This window comes from Eptatretus burgeri, chromosome 10 (genome assembly GCF_056783735.1).
Source record: "Eptatretus burgeri isolate ZD-2024b chromosome 10, Ebu_testis_v1, whole genome shotgun sequence".
Classification (NCBI taxonomy): Eukaryota; Metazoa; Chordata; class Myxini; order Myxiniformes; family Myxinidae; genus Eptatretus; species Eptatretus burgeri.
Window position 1 is genome coordinate 99,827,758 of NC_140970.1, and position 26,580 is coordinate 99,854,337.

General features: G+C 41.7%; 2 protein-coding genes across 6 annotated transcripts in view; one reads left to right on the forward strand and one right to left on the reverse strand.

The window, feature by feature from the left end:
• Positions 1–26,580, forward strand: part of LOC147019267 (fibroblast growth factor receptor 2-like) — a 60,617-nt gene that overhangs the window by 20,500 nt on the left and 13,537 nt on the right. Inside the window, exons 1-5 of one of the 3 annotated variants that reach the window (XM_085899609.1) lie at positions 1,451–1,859; positions 7,427–7,605; positions 9,877–10,075; positions 11,445–11,581; positions 24,486–24,579. In XM_085899609.1, the coding sequence (XP_085755735.1) occupies positions 1,463–1,859; positions 7,427–7,605; positions 9,877–10,075; positions 11,445–11,581; positions 24,486–24,579 (1,006 nt within the window). In that variant the 5' untranslated portion in view covers positions 1,451–1,462. Of the gene's footprint in view, positions 1–1,450; positions 1,860–6,899; positions 7,032–7,426; positions 7,606–9,876; positions 10,076–11,444; positions 11,582–24,485; positions 24,580–26,580 lie in introns of those variants that run through there. The other 2 variants (XM_085899610.1, XM_085899611.1) reach the window with 2 other exon arrangements.
• Positions 1–26,580, reverse strand: part of LOC147019268 (uncharacterized) — a 40,084-nt gene that overhangs the window by 12,661 nt on the left and 843 nt on the right. For 2 of the 3 annotated variants that reach the window (XR_015062722.1, XR_015062721.1), the window contains exons 2-4: positions 12,956–13,134; positions 11,369–11,474; positions 6,769–6,894 (exon numbers count right to left, since the gene is read on the reverse strand). Coding sequence is in view for 1 of the 3 variants with exons in the window: in XM_085899617.1 (XP_085755743.1) it covers positions 10,323–10,367; positions 11,369–11,474; positions 12,956–13,134 (330 nt within the window). In the remaining 2 variants the exon portion in view is untranslated. Of the gene's footprint in view, positions 1–6,768; positions 6,895–9,384; positions 10,368–11,368; positions 11,475–12,955; positions 13,135–26,580 lie in introns of those variants that run through there. The other variant, XM_085899617.1, reaches the window with a different exon arrangement.

Below are 26,580 nucleotides of genomic sequence, written 5' to 3' on the forward strand. Positions count from 1 at the left end.
AGGTTATAAAGGGTAAACTCTAAAGGGTTATTACAGTGCCTTGAGAAAGTATTCACACCCCCTTGACTTTTTCACATTTTGTTCTGTTACAGCCTGAATTTAAAATGGATTTAATTTAAATTTTTTGTCACCGATCTACACAAATTACCACATTAATGACAAAGTGTAAACTTGTTTTACAATTTTTTACAAATCAATTAAAAATGAAAAACTTAAATGGCTTTCGTCAATGAGTATTCAACCCCGCGTCAACATTTTGTAGAAGCGCCTTTGGCAGCGATTACAGCTTCGAGTCTTCTTGGGTATGTCTGTATCAGATTTGTACATCTGGATTTGGGGATTTTCTCCAAGTCTTCCTTGCAGATTTCCTCAAGCTGTGTCGAGTTGGATTGGGAGCGTCAATGGGATTCAAGTCTGGGATTTGGCTGGGCCACTCAAGGACTTTCAGATTCCTGTTCTGAAGCCAGTGAAGTGTTGCTTTGGCTGTATGCTTGGGGTTGTTGTCCTATTAGAATGTAGATCTTCACTACAGTCTTAGGCCTTTTGCACTCTGAAGCAGGTTCTCCTCAAGGATTTGCCTGTATTTGGCTTATGGTACAGCGGATAAGCTCTCATATTATAACAATTGTGCATTTTATGAGAAATGCATGAAATTCCGAGCATTGTTAGGATATACCATAATGCTTATTTTCAGATGTGGAGGGTTAAGATTTGACCTCTGAGGACCAGGAGAGGTCAAATCCAAGATGGCCACCAGTCCACCGGGTCTAATGAACAGTGTAGAAAAACATTTAAGGTGCCATTTCCAACTAAATTGGGGATGCCCATTCATTTGATACGTTTGAGATCGCCAGAATTCAAGGAAATGCATTGAGGTCAAGGTCAAGGTAAAAATTGACCAAAAATAAGCAATCAGTTGAAATTTGCAAATGAACACCCAATGGTGTCTCATGTTTGAGATGTCATTTTAAACTAATCTTAAGATGCCCATAGATTTGATGATCGTTTTCAGGTTGCCAGAAGAGGTCATACATTGAGGCCAAGGTCAAGACTGAAGTATCCCAAGTATTCCGATACCTGAAAACACACCTTATGGTATGCACTATGTTAGAAATTTCATGCACAATTGTTGTTACAGGCTGACATTGCAAGATCCGCAACAGCAAATTCCTTCATACATGCCAGCCATACCACCAAGACCCGCCATGCACACCAGGTCACAGCTGTAAGCCTTTATCCACTTCTCCAACAAGCTTACAGTGAAGACTGCACATCTGATGATACTTATGCCATGCAACCTGATCGTCCGTCTTTTGCAGAGTGGTGAATACAGCGAGCAAATGCCAGTGTCCACTTTGACTACTGGCTTAAGACCCTGTCATTGGAGCTTCTCTTGCTGTGGTACATCAGGTCACTTTGTGAAGGTAACTTCCAGCTGTATGTGGAATCCTTGACGCAGATCATGCCCTGGATGTTTACCCAAGATCACACGCACTCCACCAGATGGCTTCCCGTACACATCCATGACATGACGACTCTCGCCGAAAAACACCCAGATGTCCCAGCAGAATTCAAGTCTAGAAAATTTGTGGTGCACAAAACCAGCAACAAGTTCTCTGCCATGGCACTTGACCAGTCCCATGAGAAGACCGATGCAATGGTGAAAGCTTCTGGTGGGGCTATTGTACTGACTGGCAATGCAGGAGCACTCAGACGCTGGATGGTAGCAGGGCCAGAAATTGCCAGGATCACTACAGAGTTTGAGGAACATGCCATAAAGCAACAGGATGGTGCTGGTGACACTGGACACCAACACCATGACCAGCAACCTGGAGTGCAAGCAGCATTCCTGAAGGAGGGTAAGACACTTATGACAGTGCTGGAAGAGATGGGGAATCCATTTTCGAGAACACACTAAAACACAGGGAATCCATTCTACAATCCATTTCTTGATCCACTGTCGCTGCGAGAAAGGATGCACTGCGCTTCTGTTCTGGAGACTGTTTGGTTTTGATCATTACCAATTGGATATTCGGAAATTGTGGATAGTGAGAATTCGAAAATTAGTGTGAGTGGGAAGATTGATAGTTATCATGAGCTACATTGATCCGTACTAGTTTGCCGGATAGAAATGATATTTCAAAGGAAGTTGTTATGCAATTTGGTAGAAATATGTGGATATCGAGTGCTAATAGTGTCAAAAATGGAAGCGAAGTTTCACTATTATTGCATCGGTCCAATCCAGTGTCCAAGCCAAAATAAATGTATTAGCAAAAGAATGTCCAAAAGTTTTTAATGTAATTTGACATTGACCTTGATCTAAATGCATGTCCTTGGGTTCTGGCGATCTCAAAAGCATCACCAAATGAGTGAGCATCCCCAACTTAGTTGGAAATGACACCTTAAATGTTTTTTCTACACTGTTTGGTTCAAAAATTAAGCGCATTTGAACATTACACACGGAGGACTGGCGGCCATCTTGGATTTGACCTCTCACGGTCCTCAAAGGTCAAATCTGACTTTCCTCCACATCTGAAAATTAACCTTATTGTTTGCACCATGTTAGAAATTTCATGCTTTTCTCATAAAATGCACAATTGTTGTGGTTATCCACTACACTATTAATTCATTATTCCCTATCCTTACACGTCTCAGTCCCTGCCGCTGAAAAGCATCCCCATAGCATGGTGGTGCCACCCACCATGCTTCACGGTAGGGATGGTGTTGGATGGTGATGAGCTGTGCCCGGTTTCCTTCAGACATAACGCTTTGCATTCAGACCAAAAAGTTCAATTTTCGTCTCATCAGACCACAGAATATTTTGTCTCGTGCTCTCAGAGTCTTTCTCGTCCCATTTTGTAAACTCCAGGCGTGCTGTTACGTGCCTTTTTCTCAGGAGTGGCTTCCATTTGGCCACTCTCCCATAAAGCCTAGATTTGTGAAATGCTGCAGACACTGTTGTTCTTCTGGCAGGTTCTCCCATCTCAGCCAAGGAACTCTGTAGTTCTATCAAAGTGGTCATTCAGTTCTTGGTCACCTCCCTGACCAAGGTCCTTCTTGCCTGGTTGTTCAGTTTGGTCGGATGGCCAGCTCGAGGAAGAGTCTGGGTGGTTTCATATTCTTTCCACTGCCTAATGATGGAGCTCACTGTGCTGTTGGGAACTTTCAACACGAGAAATTGTTTTATACCCTTCCCCAGATCTATGCATCCTCACAATAATATCTCAGAGTTGTACTCTGACTTCATGGTTGAGTTTTTGCTCTGACATGCGCTGTCAACTGTGGGACCTCACATGGAAAGGTGTGTTTCTTTCCAAATCATGTCAAATTAATTGAACTGGTCACAGGTGGACTCCAAGTTGTGGAGACATCTCAAGGATGATCAAAGGAAAATGGATGCACCTGAGCTCAGTTTGGAGTGTCAAAGCAAAGGGGTTGAATACTTATTGACACAAGACATTTCAGCTTTTCATTTTTTTTTAAATTCTAAAAACAAGTTTTCACTTTGTCATTACGGGCTCTATTGTGTCGGTCAGTGAAAAAAAAAAAACATTAAATTTATTATATTTTAAATTCAAGGCAGAATACAACAAAATGTGACAAAATTTGAGGGGTGTGAAGACTTTCCGAAAGCATGATATATCGGGTTCGAAAGGGTTGTGAAGAGTGAATTCTAAAAGGTAATTAATTATATATGATTCCAAACGGTTCCAAAGAGTATATTGTAAAGGGCAATTCTATGGCGTTCTAAAGGGTTATAAATGGTAAATTCTGAAGTTTGAAAGGGTAAATTCTAAAGGGTTCCAAACGGTAATTCTAAGACGTTCTAAAGAGTAAAAATTAAAGTTTGAATGGATCCTAAAGGGTAAATTCTAAAGTTTTAAAGGGGAAATTCCAAAGTTAAGTGAGGTTCGGCATGGGAGCATGTGCCGGAGCAGCATGTCGCTGCGTCCACTTTCCATTGGTACTCCAGGGGTCTTTGTCTGGCCATCCCCCAGGCTGATGCCTGGCCCATCTCCATCTCCTGGAGATGCCGAACAACCCGATGCAACCATGGGGCAATGTGATCATCCCGTTGGCCTTCTCCACTCATGAGGCTCCATCACTGAGAGAATCTGGTGAGCAGGATCAGCATCAGGAAAATGAGCCTTGAGAAATGAATATTTCCACCAGCCTTGAGAAGTTCAGCATGGATGCCACAAATCCCTGGAGCTTTACCCCCATTTCAACGGGTTCACTGCAGCCTGTGTTTCCACAAAAGAAGGTGGATCACAGTTGAATGGAGAGTCAGCAATCTGGATTGTAACACCCCTGACATCCAACTCGAGAGTGCATCAGCCTGGTACATCTGCTCAAAGTACCCAGCCAAGCGAGCTGGGCCTTCCTCTGTCAAGAGCCCACCATCCTCTGCTCTTACTGCAGTACACCGAGAGACAGGCTTGGTGGAACGCAATGCGCGAATTCCCCTAAAAGCAGGACGAGAATCACTTGACCACAAGTGACACTCTACCCCATCACAGATTCCTTGCACACGGGCCTCATTGTCCACCCTAAGTGCACGTACAGTTTTATACCATAGCTCCCTGAACAGCTCAGCTCTGTCATTCAGCCTGGCCTGATGACTCTAGTCAATGGTATCCAGTGTCCCTTGAGAGACAAAATTCTTCCATGTACATCTTGAGAGACATCAAAGACATCTACCGGCAACATCAAGGACTGTGGTCTGGAAGACACTCCACAACTCTTCAGGACCCCCCAAAGCACCCAGACCCCTCAAGTGTCCACTCAGCCTGTTCGCAAACTCCTCAGCTACCCCCTCGTCATTGAGCTTGCCAATGCTCAAGCTTGGCTGGGATGGTACTATTCTCCTGGATTTAATCTGCAACTTTAGAGTTGCAACAACAAGCCTGTGGTCAGTATTGAGGAACTGAGCACTCCGGTAGACCCTGCAGTTCAGGTCATCCTCCAGCGACCATCAAAGAGGACATGGTCAATCTCCTTTGCCACACCACCAGCGTTGGAATACCAAGTCCAGCAATGAGCCTGTGGGCACTGAAACCATGAACCAGCCACCCTAAGTCAATGACTTTTTGCAAAGTCAAGGAACTTAGTGCTATTCTGGTTCACAGTTCCAGACCCACGGGGACCAAAACATGTCTCATAACCGTCCCTCTCAGTTCCAGTCGATGCAGTGAAATCCCCCAAGATGAGAAGATTATCTCGCCTGGGGCACTGATCAACCACAGACTCGAGCATCCTTCACAGTGAGATCACTCACCTCAGTCGGAGCATATACAGAGATCAGGGAAATTACACCCAAGGAGTGACGAATCCTTCGTCTCATAATATGCTCGTTGACTGGTGTTACCTCAATTATCATTGGTGTCAACTTATTGGACACAGCTACAGCAACTCATTGGTCGTGGTAACCATCAGAGTGACCAGACCAATGGTAGATGTAACCACCCACCATGATCTCGCCACAATCCGGTCTCAGAACCTCAGAGAGTGCTGCAATACCAATGTCCAAACGCTTGAGCTCAGATGATAACAGAGACAGGTGATCATGTTCTCTTAGGCAGAGGACATTCCAGGCACCCACCCGAAGGGACCGCTTCAGTTTAATCGAAGGAGACCGCTGTCTGGTGGACGACACCTCAGCAGCACCCCAACACACTACTGTAATCTGACCCTGGAATGTTACCCCGTGGTTTCCCTCCTATCATCAAAGATTGGGGGTCCCGAAGGCTTTGCTGCAATCTCGTCATCCGGTGAGCTGCCCTGGGAAGGGAAGCTGCACAGGAGGTACTCCCGCAGAGTGGGTTTTCAGATCTTTTCCTGCTTTTGGAATGTTTTATGGAATGAAGGGTTTTCTTGTGGCTGGAGTGCAAATCCTGACACCAACCTCCTAATAAGAAGTAACCCAACTACAGGAGGACGTCTTGTTGGGCACTAGATATGGATGGCCGTTGGCTCACAAGGAGTTCTTCCGCCCTTTGACAGGTTTTGTTCTTCATCCCACTGGGTGTCCATGTCATACACCCTCCTCACCAAGAAACGTGGTGGGGGAGACGGTTTAGTCTCCAATAACCTGACCATAGAACAGGTTAGTACAGGTTTACATGGTACCTGTAGGAAGTCACAGATCGAATCTGACCTGACCTGACTTCAATTAACTAATCTGAGCTGAGCTGACCTGACGTAATCTGAACTGACCTGACTCTTTGCTTCCTATAGCAGTTAATAGCATACCTCAATCAACGTCTTGTCGATTTCATTTACTTTCTGTCTAACTTGCTCTGGATAGACAATACTGCACAAAATGTTCAGCATCAATGCATTGTTTTTACTTGTTTGACCATAAAACGTCTGAGTCTACATTGAATTGCCATCCTACGTCTGCTTGCTGTGTGTTGGTTTCGCTTTCCACACTGATAAGGAAAGCTGCATCATATCGATTGGTTAACTGTATGCCGTGACGACCGTGCAGTACGTTCGGGTCAGAGAGTCAGTTTCACATGTGTTCTGATCACTTTAGTTACTCATTCGTGTATCTCATGCAATATATTGGTAATCCACTTAAATAATGTTTCATCTGCATCATTTAAAAGCATTGGAAGTTTTGCACAGAATACAAATTAAAAATAAAGCATGAGACAAGGATACAATTTTTTGAAGTTATTGGATAAAACACAGCTTTATAAGTGAATGTTTTATTTTTAATATTACCAAGGCATGGATGATCTCACGGTGGCAAAGTCCACGTACCTTTCTGGTTTGGTGACTTGCGTATATTCAAACATTTATATTCTCACCATCGTTGTTAAGATCTATGCTTTACGTAAGCAGTGGTCACTGGTCAGACTAGTGGACATCATGTGATGCACAGGATATCTGCAAAGAGAGATTGTGGTATCTCTGTTTGTGGTTAAATATATAGGTATATATGGCATTTCCATGCTTAGCAGCACAGAAGCTCCCTGAATGAAGGACGATGGACAAAAAATATGGCAGCCTACTACTCTTTGTTGGTAAGATTTTACACACATGTGAGGAGAGTTCAAAAGGTTATATGAACGACATGCCAAAATAAAAACTGGAATGAAGCATATGGTAAAAGATAGATTTATAACATTTCTTACAAATTATGTATGAGCAATTATGTATGATTATACCCCTATATTGAAAAATATAAAATACATTAGCGTGTCTTGGACTATTGTGGGTACCTTGTATGTAAAATGTATTCTGATTGTTTTTTTACCCAAAATCTTTCCATTGGCTGGGTTTTGCTCGAGATGCACTTTTTTTCATGTACTTGTACTTCATTCTCCATGACTGGATATACAGATATACCTGTCCATAAAGCGTTTTCTCTCTTTTTCCTGTTTTCTAACATAATCTGTGTTCTTTGCCCACATCTCAGCCATGGTGTTTTTCTTTGACGACTCAACTGCATCACGGAATGTAGTCGTTGCCTTCATTGGTGGCAATACCACTCTCCCATGCAATCTAACAAAGAATGGCCTGGAGTTTGTGGAGTGGTTGCGAAAATGGAATGAATCCCAGAAGAATTTGGAAAACAAATGTTACAACGACAAAACGGTACAGTCACAAAATAATATTTAAGAAATGGACTCGTGTGTGATTTGATGGTTTTAGAATCCCAAAACCACTACGTATCCGACTTCAACCGCCGCGGTTGTTATTCCACAAATTCTCTCTGCTATGTGGCTAAAGCAAATACACAGCAGAGTTTTGTCATGCACTTTACTGGACTGATCAATTTTACTCAATCTATGAAAGTGTGCCCCTTGTTTTTATAATGCAATGACATATGATGTTCTTCTCTATATCCTAGTATTCATTTGCTGCATTGAAATAAATCCAGGACGACACTATTTCAGAAATTCTTCCACAAAGTTATGTTAAAAGACTGATTGTTTAAAAGTTCCGAATTCAGCAATAGTGATAAACTACAATTTTCTTATAAAAATGCATTAAGCAATAGTGATAAACTACATGCTTCTTATAAAAATGTATTAAGCAATAGTGATAAACTACATGTTTCTTATAAAAATGCATTAAGCAATAGTGATAAACTATATGTTTCTTATAAAAATGTATTAAGCAATAGTGATAAATTACAAGTTTCTTATAAAAATGCATTAAGCAATAGTGATAAACTATATGATTCTTATAAAAACATATTAAGCAATATTGATAAACTACATGTTACTTATAAAAATGTATTAAGCAATCGTGATAAACGATACGATTCTTAAAAAAACATATTAAGCAATATTGACAAACTACATGTTACTTATAAAAATGTATTAAGCAATAGTGATAAAGTCTATGATTCTTGTAAAAACATATTAAGCAATATTGATAAACTACATGATTCTTATAAAAACATATTAAGCAATATTGATAAACTACATGATTCTTATAAAAACATATTAAGCAATATTGATAAACTACATGTTACTTATAAAAATGTATTAAGCAACAGTGATAAATTACATGTTTCTTATAAAGACATTAAGCAATAATGTTAAACAACATGTTTCTTATAAAACATATTAAGCAAAAGTGATAAACGATATGATTCTTATAAAAACATATTAAGCAATAGTGGTAAACTACATGTTACTTATAAAAATGTAAAATGGAAGATCGACTGTTGGAAACTTTTGTTTAAAGAAAAAAAAAATCTCATTACTCAAAAGTGTTCTGGTTGTGTTTAACATTTATTTAATGGTCTTTGCATAAAGTGATCATAATAAAGGCTTGAACCCCATTTCAGCTATTAATGTCACAAATTTTAAGCGCCATGCCTCCTCCGTTCCTCCATGCACCTGTTCTCTCGTGTAAGAGACCTCTCTGAAACACCTGAGTTTTCTACCCTCGCTGATGCGGACCCCTTCCCTTGGCCTGGCACTCTTCTTACCATCATGTGTTTGAGTGTTCTTGTCCACCTGTTCCCATTAGTCTGTTGACGCTATACCATCCGTCATCCATCTCTTCCATGAGCTTTAACTTCAGCGTAAAAAATGGAAAATGTTTATTTGTAGTAAATCTGGACTTGTATGACCTACGTTTTCAAACTTGAGACAATGGCACATGGAAATTGGAATCACGACTTATTTGAATATCAAGACGTCAGAATATTTCATTGGCAACGAATGTATCATCACTTAAACGTTTTAAAGATGGCTTATTTCGGCAGCGTGCAAAGGTTTCCTGGGTCATTATAGTGATCAAAACCTATTATTCCTGCCACAGATGGCCAGCTGTGCAGTTTCCAAGTTTGAAATCAAAGTTCTATCAGATCCTGAAGGAGTAAGGAAATTGTATAACAAATTAAAAGCGTTCAAGGGATTTATAAGGATAACTGCAGTTTTATTGTAAAATATCCAGAATCCCAGCTAAACGGTGAAATCCCAACTAAAATAATCCCTACGTATAGAATGCCGCAAACATGAATGAACTTATTGTTCATTTATGTTTATGACATTCTATACATCGGGATCATTCCTAAAGGAGCTTATGTGATCATGCCATAAAATTCCTGGATAATTTTTTTTTGCATCCAATAAGATAGCTAATAGAATACCAATAGGACATTTTTGTAGGAGTTAAATGGGAGTAAAACAGCAGAGTTTGTGGTCGTGCATCAGTGTTGGTTGAAGTGTAACAGGAAATAGGAATTGATAAGATTTGACGTAGAACTAGTTACAGGAAGGGTACAGCACAGAGAAATGTTTCCGGTACAAACCTAAGAATAGATGACTATTTGCAATTTTGTTTGATAGAAGTGAAGACCATCGTGATCGTTTCAATAATTTCATATTTCCCATTTCTATTTTTCAGTTCATACAACAACTTTTTCGACACTACATTTCAGCAGGAGGGTCTGCAATAAGTTGTTCACAGGACCAAAGGCAGTTCATGGATGAGAAAAACTCATTGGTTATAAAGGGAGTAACTTATGGTGATGCTGGAGAGTACCTGTGTCAGTGGCGGGAAAATGACGACATTAAAAGGTCGTACACAGCATTGGAAGTGCGTAGTAAGTACAAGTTACATTACTGGAGAATTATTTAGTTCTATTTACACATGCAATAGGAGTGGGGGTTGAGGAGTGTGTGGTGGGGGAATTGAGGGTGGAAGGGGTTGGGGTGGTGGGAGGAGTCATGGAAGAGTTACTCTTGTCAATATAATCAAATAAAGGCTTTTTAATGGTGTTCCAATGTCTGGTGGTGGCTGCCTCAGGATCTTAGGGTCTTGAGTTTGAGCCCAACACCAGGTGGGTTAACTCAGTCTGTCATCCTTTCGAGGTTGGCAAAATGAGTACCAGCTTCCTGGAAAAAGGGGCACTGCATCAGCGGCACAGCCTCACTTCCAGAAAATGATGCAACTTGCAACCACAGGCTTCACACAAAATAATATTATTATTATTATTATTAATAATAATGGTGTGGCAAATAAAACAATCATCACACAAAACAGTACTTACTTGACTTTGTAAAACTATGCCAAATTTAAAGATGGAAAAGTTAAAAGGAAACCAAACTCAGATTTTTTTTTGTTTTGTTTTGTTTTTAAAGGAAAAACTGAAAACTCCAACATCGCGATTATCATCGTTTCATTCATATTCCCTTGTATGGAAAATAAAATTCACCATTTAGTCTTCATTGGTATGATGGTAAGATACCTGAGAGAGGTATGCACATTCAGTTCTGAGCTATCTAGCCTGGATTGAATCCCAACCCAGCTATAAACTACCATACAGCTGTTTCGCATGCAGGGCGAGGAATGTGCATGGATGTGCTCAGATGGACGTTAAGCCGGGTATCCCATCTGCCGGTATTATTTGGTGGACGTTAAAAACGTCATTCACGAGGAGATGCCACGTTGTCATTCACGAAAAGTAGGCGAGCTATCGCCGGCACCCTGAATGAATTACGAGTTAGTTTTTTCTAACCTATACAGGGGGAGCTGCATCAGTGGCACAGCCGAGTCACCAGCAATGATGCACAGGCATAGCAATTGAATGAATGATGAATGAAGGTTTCAAGGTAACCAGTGAATTGACCAGAAACTTCTGTAGAGATGGTCATGCCTCGCCTCCTCTTCACGGCGTCCATCAACTAACGACGGCAGATGGGACACTCAGTTTAACGTCCATCCGAGGGACGTCACACACATTGATGAATCACCCTGAAGGTGAAACACCAGGACGACAGTTAATATCTGGGTCGGGATTTGAACCCAGGCGAGACAGCTTCGAGGTGAGTGTGTGTACCTGTAGGCCAAGTCCCTCCATTTATAGGTCCTATAAAAACCTCATTGCTTCACTTACTACATGTGTAATGGCAGAACAGGTGTTCCAGTGAAGAAGACCAGTCTCACGTTTCCTTTCCTCCGCTTTGTCCCAGAAATGGCCACAACAGAAAAACCAGAGCAACCTGTGATGGGGAATCATTCCAAGGAGACCAGGATAGCCGCCATCAGTGCTGTGGTTGTTGCTGCCTGGTTCACAATGATCTGTGGGTTGTGCATTCTCATTTACAAGGTAATGTCAAAGCTAAATGTAGTACTTAATGTAATTAATTATCATGATTAATAGGACTCTCATATCATGATTCTGCTTTTGAGTTTATATCTCGTGATGCAGTATGGGTAAGAGTCAGGGGGGTGGTGGAGTTGAGGACATTGACATTGAGAAAAGGAAGGAGGAAGGGGATTGTGGGACGAGTGAGGAGTCAGAAAATGGAGAGAAGGGCAATGGTGCTGGTGGGTCAATAATGCCACCATTTTGCTTTCCCAATAAATAGATGGCTATCAAGAGCTTAGTGATTGCACACTTACAATGGAATGGCAGTCAAAATATCATTCCCTTTCACTTACACTTGGGACAGTCATTTGTGGTGTATACACATATAATAATAACAACAAAATGAGTTCCCTTACAAGGAACTTCAACTTCAGGAGGAGGCCATGAGACCCATGAAAGCAAGTGCTATGTTTGCCAACCTACGATTGTTTGTCCGTGCTCTATAGTTTTTAAATGATGAACGTCAAGGAAGCCACACGTAGCAATTTATAATTCTTTGGTATGATTCGGATGGGGTTTTGACCACCAACCACCCATACTCAGAGAGGACGTTTGAACCATTACGTCACCGAGTTTGGTTAAATTTGGCGGAATTTTTGACACCCTCCTCGCTATATACACGAAGCATTCCCTCGCTCCGGTCCACCAACTAATGATTTAAATAACCAGCAATACAATGGAAATTATTATTTCAGGAAATGTTATGATGGAACGGGTTTGTCATGCTTGGTCTGAGCTCGAGTAGATAAACTTGTTTCCAAGAAGGAAACTTTGGCCCCCGTAGTTTTTGTACAAAATCATCTGCACGTACAAGAAATAATAAGTTGTGTCGGGATCATTTTGACCAAGATAGTAAACACGATAGATGCAAGATAGTAAACTGTCAGAGCACCATATTTTTTTATTATGTATGCAAATATGGTGGAATTTTCCCACCTACTCCCCCCTCCCCAATTTTCCCCTCTGTACACCCCATACAAACTGTAGATATGCCTCAACTCTGGGATCTTTGATCCCGCAAACAACATAAAAGTGATCAGCTGAACTGTGTTCAAGTAAGAATTAACCTTACGATTCCCCAAGGTCATTCCCAATTAAGCTGAATTCGACGATGGAACAAACAAACAAGGAAAAAGATGGGGAAACGCCTCTTACCTTTAAGGGTTTCTTTTTTTTAAATAAAATACAAGATACTGGGAGAAGAGGTGGACGGGAAGTGGAGAACGGAACAAGGCAAGTGACACGACAGACATGTATAGGGAGAGGGGGATATACAAACTTATGACAATGATAAAAGAATCAACAATCCTAACCCACTATGGTGCCACATACCATACTCTTCCGACCAAAGGGAAAGTAGGCTCGGACTTTAACAGGCCAAAGCTTGCGGTGGCTGCGGGTCGCTGGCGCGCAGTTGAAGTGTGGCTCGGGGACCGGAAGGGTGGCGGCAGCAATGTAGTGGTAGTGAGGGACTGTAAGGCAGCGTCCACGGCTCCAGTGACCTGTCCTCCCTGTTCCACCAATGACATAGGGGGCGTGAGACAGAGATCGATCTTATTCTCACAAATGACCAACTCCAATTCCATGCACATGCACGGACACAGCCCTTGTTGACTCTGGGACCACCTTCGCTTGTGGTGGGTCCTGCGATTGGCTTCCCACTGCTTGTGGGAGGTGCCATCATCCGGACCATCCCACCCAATTAATAGGTGATCCTATTTTTAAAAAAACAAAAAAAGTCTTCCAGCCCTCTCCAGAGCTATACAGCTGACTTCGCCACCATGGCCAACAGTTCATGATGGTCTCTCAACAAGCGCGACGTGCTACCATTGTGCCTTTTTGTGGCCGCAAGTCCTCACCTGGCCCTGCCCACGAACAGGAGGTTTTTACACATACAATGTTATGCCGAGCTATATTGTCTATAAATTGCATATGCTGCCTCCTCAGGGTCACATGTAACAAGATGACTTGCTCTGACATTTTCCCTATTTACAACAATAAATCTACACTACATAAATCACACAGACCATACTACAATTACTACATTCTAACTATGAACATACCACCCCCCCCCAAACACACACACACAATACCATTTTCTCGCTGCCCCTTTACTCCTATCTTCTTTCACTTCTCTTATATACTGCTCTACCCCATACATACCAACCCTTTTTATTATCCTCCTCCCTTCACTTCCTTTTCTCAAATTTACTTTTTCTCTTTTATTTTTGTGCATACATACTAAATAGACACTTTTAAGCTTACATCTAAAGATGCTAGTCACTTAAACAAGGTCACTCACCATCTCAAGCCACAGCCTGACGATGCATAGATTGGTATCAGAACCGTTTTGTACAGGTATACCAACCTAGGTGATTCGTCGAGGAGTTAACACTTGTTTGTTTTCTCTACACATGGGTGTGGGTCCTATTCCCATTGCTGCTCCACCGCCATGAACTTAGACTTGGAATACATAGAGTACACCAAGCAAAAAAGAAAGAAAGAAAGAAAAAAATAGTGAAACCATTTAAGAGGTGAACTACAATAAGGTAGGGCAAAAATTCCCCTCTGCCCTCCATCATAATATCCTCCTCAGTCTTGGTTATGTGTCGGGAATAGCCATACCAGGGGGTGGGGGCAAGAAGGCTTTCTATCAGAAAATAAGCAGGCTTTTTTCGATGGAAAATCTTCAGTATACTGAACCAAAAGACCGACGAGGAAGGAGGAGGTGAGGGGGCATCTTGTCCCATCTTTCCTGGCAAGCCTGTCTTGCTGAACCTTACTCTATGCTGTCGGACCCCACTATTCGTGGGGGATACGTTCCTGGAAAATGCCGCGAATAGCGAGTTGGGGCAGTTGGGGCATTTTCTCAATGGAAAAAGGGGGGATAGGATCCTGGCCGTTCGTGATTCATGAGGGAAAAAAATTAAAATCCCATTAAAAACTGCAAATACACCCACGAGAAACCGTGAATATGCACACAAAAAAACACAAACACGCAACCCCCCCCCAACAAAAACATGGAAAAAAACAAAGAAAAAACTGCGACAACGCAAAACCCCCCCAGCAAATACGCAAACAGAGGACTGCGGATATGAAGCAGGTCTCATTTTATAAACCGTGAATATGTGGGATCTGCGAAGAGAATCTGCGAATCGGAGAACTGAAGGCAAATTATGTAGATTGTCAAAACAATGCTCCCCCCCCCCATCCCCATCCATCACTGAACTGGTTACATCACTTCCCATGGTATCCAAGGCCATCTCCACTCATGGCTCGCAGACTTCCTCTCCTCTCACAGTCAATGTGTGGCGCTAAATGGAGTTCTTTCATCCCCTCTTCCTGTCCAGGCTGGAGTTCCTCAAGGTAGCGTTCTGGGTCCTGTTCTTTTACTGGTTTTAATCAATGATCTCTCCGGCTCTCTGGAAAATCATCTTTATCTCTTTGCTGATGAATCCACCCTCTGCTGTACCATCTGTAATCCCTTAGACCGGCAAGCAGCAGCTTCTTCACTCTCTGCAGATCTGGACAAAATCACAAACTGGTCCAACACGTGGAACATGTCTTTCAATCCGGACAAATCTCAGTCTAACAATGTCTCTCCGAAAGGACCGTTTAGAACCCCCCCCCCCATCCACTTTCTCAACAATCCTCTGGAAGAAGTCCTTTCTTTCAAGATTCTGGGTCTCACCATCTTCCATGATCTTTCCTAGGAAAGCCACATTTCCAACCTGGCCTCCAAAGCCAGTCACCACCTGGGAATCCTCCGTCGTGCAAAGTCCTTCCTCGGCCCACCTGAGCTCCTGACCACATACAAAGCTTTCGTCTGCAGCCTGATGGAGTACTGCTCTCCCCTCTGGGCTGGTGCTCCTGCCTCTCACCTTTCTTGGCTTCACACTGTGGAAACCAAGGCATTTCGGATCATTGCCATCTCCCGCGGTGAGACTGAGTCTTTGGGCCTCTCACTCAATCACCGCAGGCAGGTCAGTGGTCTTTCTGTCTTCTACCGTCTCCTCTATGGTCTCCCCCCCTGCTCTCTCTGCGATTTGTCCCCAACATATTTCCACAAGGCGCTCAAGGTCCTCCAACAACCCCCTTCTGGTAAAACGACAAAAATCACGAATCACTGCTCACTTTCTCTTTCATTCCTCTTTTTTTCAACCTTTGGAATAAACTCCCTCACTCTATTCATTGCCATTCTTCCCTCCAGGCCTTCACAACAGCCGTTCACCACCACCTCTTATCTTCCACCATCCAAAACATCGATCTTTTCTAGCCCCATTAATCCACCCCAATCCCACCTCATTCAAATTCCCTGCTTTCCTTCCTGAAAGCCCCTGTAATGTCCATCTTGTATACCCCATGTTCCCCACCCTACCCCTCTCCCTTCCACAGATCTCCTAATGTCTCTGTTCCCCACTAATTTGTCCTTCCCACTCCCGCCCCTCTTGTCTCATGCCCCCCTTTGTGTGCATTGTGTGTTAGCTCTTACACGAGCCTCCACAAGGTATACAAAAAAAATCACTTGTTGGCGAATCCTCAGTGACAACATGGACAGAAATGCGCACTGCGAAGGCTTCAAATCATGTAGCACGTACAATGTCAATCGCAGTCAACATATAAATAACAAATCCCACTCCTGCCTCTCACCCGTAATTGGAGGATAACCAATCAGCTCTCACCTCATCAATTACCCAAGGTAGCTAGGATTTCAATCAATTAATCCCCATGCTCTTCCACCCAAAGAAAGCTGCATAAGGCAACCAAGAAAAGCTACGCAAGAAAATGCCTTTGCTTTTTCAAACTCTACCCGAGTTCCTCTGCAGCTGCAAAACATTCACAAATTGTACATACATGAGAATCCCAATACTACACGCCCCCTCAGCCACCAGACATACATACATACATACCGTACATACATGCCAGTATCAGTGGCGTGATGGTTAGACCGTGTGTGTGTGTGTGTGTGTGTGTGTGTGTGTGTGTGTGTGTGTGTGTGTGTGTGTGTGTGTGTGTGTGTGTGTGTGTGTGTGTGTGTGTGTGGTGGGGGGGGGGGTCGGTGGTTCAAATCCTGGCCGAGTCCTATGAAAGACTTTTTTCAAAAATGGTACATACTGATTCTTGCTTGATGCTCAGCATTTGAAAGGACAGAACATGGACAAACAAGCATAGACAATGGGAAGGCAATGGCAAACAACTCAATATAACCCTTCCTCAGAAATTGCGTCGTTGGCACCAATGCTCTTCAAATAATACATCAAATCAAATGAAATTAATATTATATATTCAATATATAGAGCTCTTTCTCACTCCTGATTCACTCACTCAATCACTCACAAGTCTTGTTATTACTTGGTGAAAAAAAATTCGCCAAATATGTTGGTCTGTAGCATTTGTCTGTCTGTCTGTTTGTTTGTTTGTTTGTTTGTCACACGATTTTTGGCCACAGTTTTCAAGCAATCATTCTGAATTTTTTTGCGTGTTTAGGTGACGGGCAAAGGACAGCAACGCTAAAGTTTGGTGACGATCCGAATCCGGATTTGAGAAATTTTTAAAACTCATTCTTCACCATTGAAAGATGGTGCCAAGAACTATGTATAGCATGATATCTCAAAAAGTGGTGGATGAGTTGGTTAGGTGACAAGAACAAGCCGATTCGATTTTGGTTGAGGTCCAGGATTCAGATCCGACCTATCAGTGGGATACAAAATGTAAATTATTCAGCCTGGCGGAGGTATGTGCTCGATCGAGTGCCTTTCCGTTTCGACAAGTTGTCACTCTATGAGCGATTTTTCATTTATATGTTTACTGCTATTGACATCTGCATGTGGTACATGCTTGGAAGTCTCGAAGGTGCACATTTCTGCCAACGCTGCCGGTAATGACTTGCCTACAAGTGAGGAAAAAAGGTCCGCCGGCTATGGGGGGGGGGGGCATATAGCATGAGGATTCTCATGTATGTACTACTTGTTAATGCTTTGCAGCTGAAGAGGAAGTCGGATAGAGTTTGAAACATAGAGCATGGACAAACCACTTACACTTACAAAGCTTTCGTCTGCAGCCTGATGGAGTACTGCTCTCCCCTCTGGGCTGGTGCTCCTGCCTCTCACCTTTCTTGGCTTCACACTGTAGAAACCAAGGCATTTAGGATCATTGGCATCTCCCGCAATGAGGCTGAGTCTTTGGGCCTGTCACCGCAGGCAGGTTGGTGGTCTGTCTTCTACCGTCTCCTCTACGGTCTCGCACCCCCCCCCCCTTACCTTGTGTAGCTTTTCTTGGTTACTTTGGGCAGCTTCCTTTGGCTGGAAGAGCACGAGTGTACATATAGATATTTTCATTGTTGTTTCACTGTTCATGAATGTTACAATTTAACGTTTCTTTTTAATTCGTTGTGAACACATTCACAAAATGCTTTTCAAGTTAAAAGCGTGAAGACGGTAACTACGTTAAAATCCATTTCCCTCTAGTGAAAATACACATTCGCGCACGAGTATACGCTCATGAGTGTATTCATCGATAAGCTCCTTATCAGTTTCCTAAATTTCAGTAAAGTACGTCATTTTTAAACTATTGCTTTCAAAAAAAACGTGTAAAAAGATTTGATCTGCTCGTGAATGCAATGGTTGTTATTTGGTCGATGCTGTTTTTACGGGTCTTTCCATTCTCTGTAATCAATACCGTCTAGAGCTTTTTTTAAATTGCTGATAATGGATTATAATGATAAAATATTTTGGAGAAATGAATGTTTTTTTTAAAGAAATGCTAGGAATGTTTAAAAATATAAACATGGAACACAATGGTTAATTTTTAGAAAACACTTTTTGGCTGCTTTCCTTATTCACAATGGATTTCAAATCAGATTGAAATATGCAAACCCTTTGGCCGATCTCCACCAAATTTTGCATCTGTGCTGGAGGTACCCAGGGTCAAGTCATGAGCACAAAATAATGATCAAATAACCCCGACGAAGGTAAGGGTGGAGACTTGCTATTTTTGCCTCTACCCCCAGCACAATGCGCGTTGTTCACTGACCCCTGCCGGAGGGGGGGATATTACGACCATGGGCATAAAATTAATTTGCCATAATTCCCCAGCCTGAACTGCTGCTGGGGGGAGTGGGTTTTTCGAGTAATTTAAGTCTTTCAATACATTTTTAAGTAGCGGAGTTAAATATCATGCATAATGAAATATACTCCTGCTTTAAAGGCCCAAATCATTCACACCACCTGGTGGGATCAGCTGGGGGAATGAGTTTGGCCCAAGTCTTTCACGGACTGGCTTGACAGGTGTGACATTCGAATGGAACTGACTTGGGCAGGAATTTGTAATTCTTATGGTGCCAACGATAACTCCCGGTCTTTAACGCGCAGCAACAACGGAGACGGGTTCTCCGCGGATTTAGTTCATCCAAGGGACGGGCCAAAAAATTGATGCCTCACACGGCAGACAATACGCCATAATGACGGTTTATAGCTGAGTTAGGATTTGAATGAAGCCTAGATAGTTCAGAGTAGAATGAAGAACTAGTCTTGCTGGTGGAGGGCTTGTGTGGATCTGCTTCAATAGATAGGTAGAACACTTGATGAAACCAACACGACATTGATTGAGGTATGCTAACCGCCGTGGGAAGGAAGGAGAATCTGATGTACGAGCATTAACTCTCCGTTGGGTATGGGTTACATTAACCATTCATCGGAGTTAAAAGAGACAGAAGGGATGGAGGTGAAACTTGATTGAAAGGGAAACAGACTTGGAAACAGGAAGGGGAAGAGGAGAAGAAAGGTGAAGGCGGGTAAGAAGATAAATTGAGAAGTTGTAAGAGATGGGATGTATAAGTGATTGAAAAGAGCTCTTTGGTCCCGTGAGGATCTAACATGCTGATCGTGTAGATAAGGGTCTTCTCTTCGTCCTTATGATTGTCCGTGATGCTGGAATGGAGATAAATACCAGAGACTGTCGTATGATTAAACAGGTATCGATGAAGTTGAAAGTGTCGAGAAACCTGGCTTTGGGAGCTCTGTGCTGTTGGTCCGTACATCGAGGAAGTGTTCACCGATGCCGATCTTCATGCAGAGTGCACGTGATTTGGTGGATCACATTTGTGGAGGTTCACGAGGGTACTGATCCTTTCACTAGGTAATTTCACCAATTTATGTCCCTCTTGAAAGAGATGAGTGGCGGTTGTGGGGAAATTGGTCAAAAAAGGAACGGACTTGCTACTACGCTCCATTACGCACCGACCGATTCACACAGCTACCTTCTCTCCATGTACTAATCCTTCCCACTCCTCCCATGTCAAAAGTTCAATTCCATATTCCAATTTCCTCAGGCCCCATCGGGTCTGCAGTGACGATTCTGACTTCAAATCAAAATCAAAATGTGATGCATAAGTTCCTCATCGAGTGCGTGTTTCACACCTCCATTGTGGCCGGTATACTTGATCTCACCTGCGACGCCGATAGACAGATGGCTTCAAAACCTTCTGAGGAAAAAAAAAAACAGAGAAATGATCCTATTGAAATTGATCTCCAATCCCTTCAAACTTGAGACAAAAACATTATCCAAAGGAAGTTCAAGCTTTTGAGAGTGTGACCCTGAAACCACCTCAATGTTCTCACAACCTCCTCTCATCCCTTTCAAGTGGGACAGAAATATTCGAGAAATTCTCTGCGAAAAGGACTATATTATTACGTTCCGACCTCCCACTCGCAACATTCAAGTGTTAGTGGAGTCGTCGTCGCACTGGCCCTTTCATCAAGATGACCATTTTGCTCTCAGGACGCAAAAGCAATACTTTCGTCATGACCTCTTTGACTGCACCTCTGTGAAAGTGACGGATGGAATCACATTCACTCTCTGCGAGAAGATCTACATCGGTGAAACAGGATGAAGACCGGCTGATCGCTTCCGTGGACGCTTGCTCGGTGTATGAACCAACAGCACAGACCTCTCCAAGTTGCTATGTCAACACTTCAATCTTTCTAGACATTCGTTCAGTGAAACAGCAATCTCTGCTATTCTCCATTACAGCACCACAAACGCTCGTAAACACAAACACGAAAGCCTTATCTACAGGATCGGAACCTTGGCTCCCCATGGGATCAATGAGCGCTTTTCATTCACTTACACGTTCCTCCAATCAGTGTGACCACTCCTTGGCTTTTATCACAAGATCTTGGCTATTCGTTGTTCACCTTGGCATCTTGGTTTTCTTGGCGTATAGGTTTTCTATTATCATCGCTTTTCCGAAACCTTTGTGAATTCTTGGCTTTTTTCATTGGCTCACCTTTGCATTTATGAAAATGAGGAGTGGTCACATTGCCTCCAATGTGGCCATTGTGGTGTCTCTTGCTCCATTGTAGCATCTCTTACAACTTCTCAATCCTTTCTCTCACTGTTTTTCCCCTTTTATTTAATTCAATTAGTTTTATCAATCTTACTTATCCCCGAATTTTTCTTCTCACTCCCTTTCACTTTTCTTCTTCTGTCTTCCTTTTCCTCACTTTTTCCCCACTTTTCTCCCTTTCTCTTGTTTATATATGTGGTTATATTTTCATTAGCTTTTCCTCCTCTCCCTCGCAGCAGGAGACGGGGTTTTGCAATTGCTTTTGTATGTCTGTCTGTCTGTGTCTCTGTCCAGGGCATAACTTTTTTTTTTTTTTCCATTTGAGCTTATGACATCAATTTTTCAACAAACTTTTATTATGAGAATATGGAGAAAATAATTCAAAACTAGGTCAAAATGTGAAAGGGCAAAGTCATAGCGACTATAAAAAGCCCTTATTAGCCCCACCACAGCGTGTCAAGCATGAGACGCTCAGGTATTTATTTATTTATTTTAATCGCGTCCGTGTTTCTTTATTTATTTACCATTGAGCTTCGGAATATCTGTCCAGGCCATAAAAATTTTACCAATTGAGCTTTTGTCATCAAATTTTCAAACCTTTACGATGACAAGCCGGTAGGCGGCGATGGGTCGCCGAGCATGGAAACTATAAGATATAGAGCAAAATGGATGTCATATAGCGGATAGGGAATCACCTTAAGATTATGCATATCAAATCTCATCCAGTTACATCTACTGATAACTACTCAGTATCCATTTGAATTAAAAGTACCGAAAATGCGGTTTGAAATCGGAAATCCCCGGAGTTCGAGGGAGTGCTGTGGGTGAACAAAGATCTAAATCGAAAATCCGGCTCGATCGTTTGTGCACAATGTATTCCAGACGATTAGTGTGAATTTTCATGACCATCCGACCATAACCCTAGGAGGAGTAGCATTTGGCGCGAAGGCACCTCCAGCTCTCGCATATTATCGATTTTTGCATAATTGACCTTTGACCCCTGACCTAAGCAAAATCGGTCAATATGTCCTGAGGCAAAGTCGTAGTACTCATTGAGTACCATGAACCTGCAAAAGAACCTGCAAATTAACCTGCAAAGTACCATGAACCATGAACCTAGGGTCTCATAATTATACTACCAATTATGCTGATGACAAATGAACAAACATCCAAACAAACAAACAGAATTACTGACAATAAGGGTCACCTATTTCGGTGACCCAATAATATGGAGAACACAAACGAGTAAGATGTACAATTCTTTTTAAACGTCGTTTTCGTCGTTTAGTTCGAGTACAAAGAAGACGCGAACGCACTTTGCATTTTGAGATGCTTTCCAGTTATGATTATTTATTTTAAAATTTTTATATTTCATTTACTATGTTGTTGTTATATCATTATTTTTTCATTTTATTTTATCAGTTATATTTGTATCACCTTTAAAGTTGCTTTATTTAATTTATCTCATCTTCCATCACTTCTCCCCTCGCCACCCCCCCCCCCTATTATTTTCACTTCTCTCTCAGTCCCACTTGACGTTTACCCCCTGATTATATCAAAATCAATAATTTTCATGTACTCATGCTCCCTGACCCCATTCAAATCAACCCACCTTTGAATCACTTCCACTCAGAAATCGTCACCCAAATCCTTTCTCTCTTTCGCTCCGCCGAAGGGTTCATGTTCGAAACATCAGCTTGTCCTTGCTTTCGACACTGCTTAGCAGAACTATATCAACGTCCTGCTAATCGATTATTCTAGATAGGTAGGAGGTAAGTTTGCATACCTCTCAGCTATCCTATTCGCTCACCAATCATAATCGATGCAACTATACCTTACAGATCTTCTGAAACAACAACCCTCGCCAGAAGAGAGGGTATTGCATTTGGGTCCGTTGGTTTGTCTGTCTGTTTGTTTGTTTGTCCACAAATAATGTGCTAATGTAGGCTACAAATGCCACCGATTAGTAGCCAGTCGTACACGTTCTCTTTATACAACTGAGTACATCTATAAAGTACGTACAATTAAACCAATATATACTTTATAGAATATAGACGTACTTGAATTTAGAAGTCGCTTTGGAAGTCTGCTTTTGAATGCGAGTACATCTATAAAGTATGTGCGGTTCAATTAGAATGCGACTACTTCCATAAAATACGTCCTGTAAAAAAAACACACAAAACAAGTCCTGGTGATGGCCTGCAATCTTGCATTGCTCCTTCCAGATACCTCCACCATCGAAGGTGGACATCGGTTATGTTTCAACCCTTGTCTGTCTGGCTGTCAGCAAGATATCTCAACACGTTATGGACAGATCCACATGAAACTTGGTGGACATGTCGGGTGTGTGACAAGGACAAACTGATTCGATTTTGGTGAAGCTCCGAATCCAGATCCAGATATGATAATTTTTTTTAATTTTTTAGTGATTCTTCACCATTGAAGGATGGGGCCCAAGAACGATATATATAGGATGATATTTCAAAAAGTTGTGGACGAGTAATGACAAAACTTGGTGGCTGAGTTGGGTAAGTGACAAGAACAAGCCGATTCGATTTTCGTTATGATCCGGATTCAGATCCAATCTATAAGTGGGATACAAAACATAAACTGTTCAGCCTGGTGGAGGAATACGCTCCACCGCTGTTCCAGTTATTATAATTACTAGTGCATGTCCGTACGTGCGTGGTCATACGTGCAAACAAAAAAACTTTCAAACCGCGTACAAGAAACAACCACACAGGCTGTTCCTTCGCTCTCGTAAACGACACACACACACACACACACACCTCTTCATAAACAACATTGCTGAGGAAACGGCGCTTCTTCTTTGTTTCCTCGTCCAGGGCAAGAATGCGGAGGCTGCTGGATCTGCCAACATTTTGATAAATTATTAGTTTTTATCCGTACGTTGTAACCCGTAATGGGGTACGCGGCTGAGCTTGCCTTCCCCCATCGGCCTCGCCCACGCAGCAACGTGTCCTGTGATTGGTTGGTAAATAAATGGCCATAACTTGGGAAGCACTTGTCGGATTAATATCAAACCTTGAAAAAGCACATCCTCAGGTCCCCAGCAATATATCTGGCAAGTTTCAATTAGATCGGACCAGAGGTTGTCGAGAAACCACGGTCACAGACACACACACACACACACACACACACACACACACACACACACACACACACACACACACACACACACACACACACATTGCTGGAATTATAGATAGATGATTGTGTTTTGGTTAATTGGTGATAAAGAAGAAAAAATAATGATCGAACATGCACATTTACTATTCACTTCACAAATGAAATAATTTACCAAAATGTTTAGGGTTTATATAATTTATTTTTTACAATTCAAGAACAAGTGTCATTAAAATTTACACAAGTGTTATGAAAGTGCGTCTCAACAAATGTTTATAGCTGCAAGATAAACCTCAACTGTTGCTTCTGATAGGACTTATTTCTACTTAGAATTACAACAATCCTTATCAGACGATGTTTTTGCGACAGAGAAAGAAGACGGAGAAGACAAAAACATCATCTTTATTGCCTGCACCTGACTTATTTAGAGAGATACTTGTACCGAACGTGCAGGTTATTCCAGGTAAGTACAATTGTAACTCATTGACTGTGAATATTGTTATGGTGATTTAAAAGATATACATATGTATTGTCTATAAAGTCGAGGCTCGTGGAAGAGCTAGGACCAGTACATCAAATGGATCAGGACACAACAGGACAAAAGGAACAACTGAGAGAGGGGGGGGGTGCACCAACAGCAGAGTTTAAGGCCAAGACAGAAGCAGACTTAGACAAACAATAGGTGTGGGGAGGAATGAGGGGCAGGAAAGGATGCATGGGGTGAACCAGATGGATACAAAAGGAAACTCTCAGTGACTGGAACTATGAATGTGTGTATGTGTGTATAAATAAACAGGCAAACATACATAAAATGTATATGTGGGAAAACTACACACCCAAACCAGGAATCAAACCTAGGTGCTCTGGTGAACTGGACCAGTGCTCTGCCATCTGAGCATGCAATTTCTCCCACATACAGAAATGACACTCTTTCCACCACTGATTTCAGAACACTCACTGCCAACCTTAGGAGCAGCGCCGGCCTGTCCATAAGGTACACCAGAGGACCTGGGTTTGATTCCTGGTCTGTGTGCAGTATGTATATATATATATATATATATATATATATATATATATATATATATATATATATATATACATACATACATACATACATACATACATACATACATACATACATACATACATACATACTAGACGACCCGTGAACCCGTTGGGTTGCCATTGTGACAGCGGTTCATAAAAAAAATCATTTCAAAAAAAAAAAAGAAAAAAAAAGATAGCTCCAGCAAATTATACCGTTGAAGTTGTTTGCATTGATCAAATTCTCCCGAAGAGTACTTGACTCAATCGGGAATTGATTTTTTAATAATTTTGTTCATTGCCCGATTTGAACGAAACTTGCTGTTGTGCGTCAATGTGAAAAAAAAAACAAAAACGGAGAAAAGAAAGTCGAAGAAATTATTGTGCGTAATCTTCTAAACACAATTTTATTCATTAATGAACTCAGAAGTATTAGATCAAAATGGCGATGTTTCTTTTATGCTTAAAAATAAATCGTTCTTTGTCTATACTAAATGTTTGAGATTTTTAAATAAATCATTTCAAGAAAAAAAAAAAAGATAGCTCCAGCTAACTATCCCGCTGAGGTTGTTTGCATTGATCAAATTCTCATGAAGTCCCACTTCGGGAGAAGACAGAGGTTGAAGACAGGGGTTGAAACATAACCGATGACTGAATCATAAACATAACCGATGACTTGACTGAATCGGGAATTGATTTTTAAAATAATTTTTTGCGTTGCCCGATTTGAACGAAACTTGATACTGCACACCGCAGGTGAATGGCGAGTAAGGTGGCACTAAAATTTTTGCGCGATCGTGTACCGTTTTGGCTGTATTTCAGGATCATACATACATACATATATATACATTTCTATATATATATACATATATATATATATATATATATATATATATATATATATATATATATATATATATATATATATACAATCATATACATACATACAAGAGGAGAGTTTTATTAATATAATATGTATATACATAGATATATATACACACACACACACACACACACACACACACACACACACACACACACACACACACACACACACACACACACACACACACACACACACACACACACGCACGCACGCACGCAATATTGATAATTCCATTAACTTTCAAGCATAGACGGTTAAGCGATCAATCATTCCATTCTCGGTACAATGGTGAATATACGAATCAAGAACGTGTGATGGAATGGTATGGGATGTGACAGGAGAGGGTGACCTTCGAACAAAAATCCCATAATGGAATGGTACCACAAGCACCTGGCTGATCTACTCAAGGACAGGCGATGGTGCAGAATATATCCCTGGTGTTGGTTTAATGGTTAGGTTGGTGGGCTTGGGATCCTAGGGTCTCGAGTTCAAATTCCACTTTGCCATTGAATTAATACCAGGTGGGGTTGACTC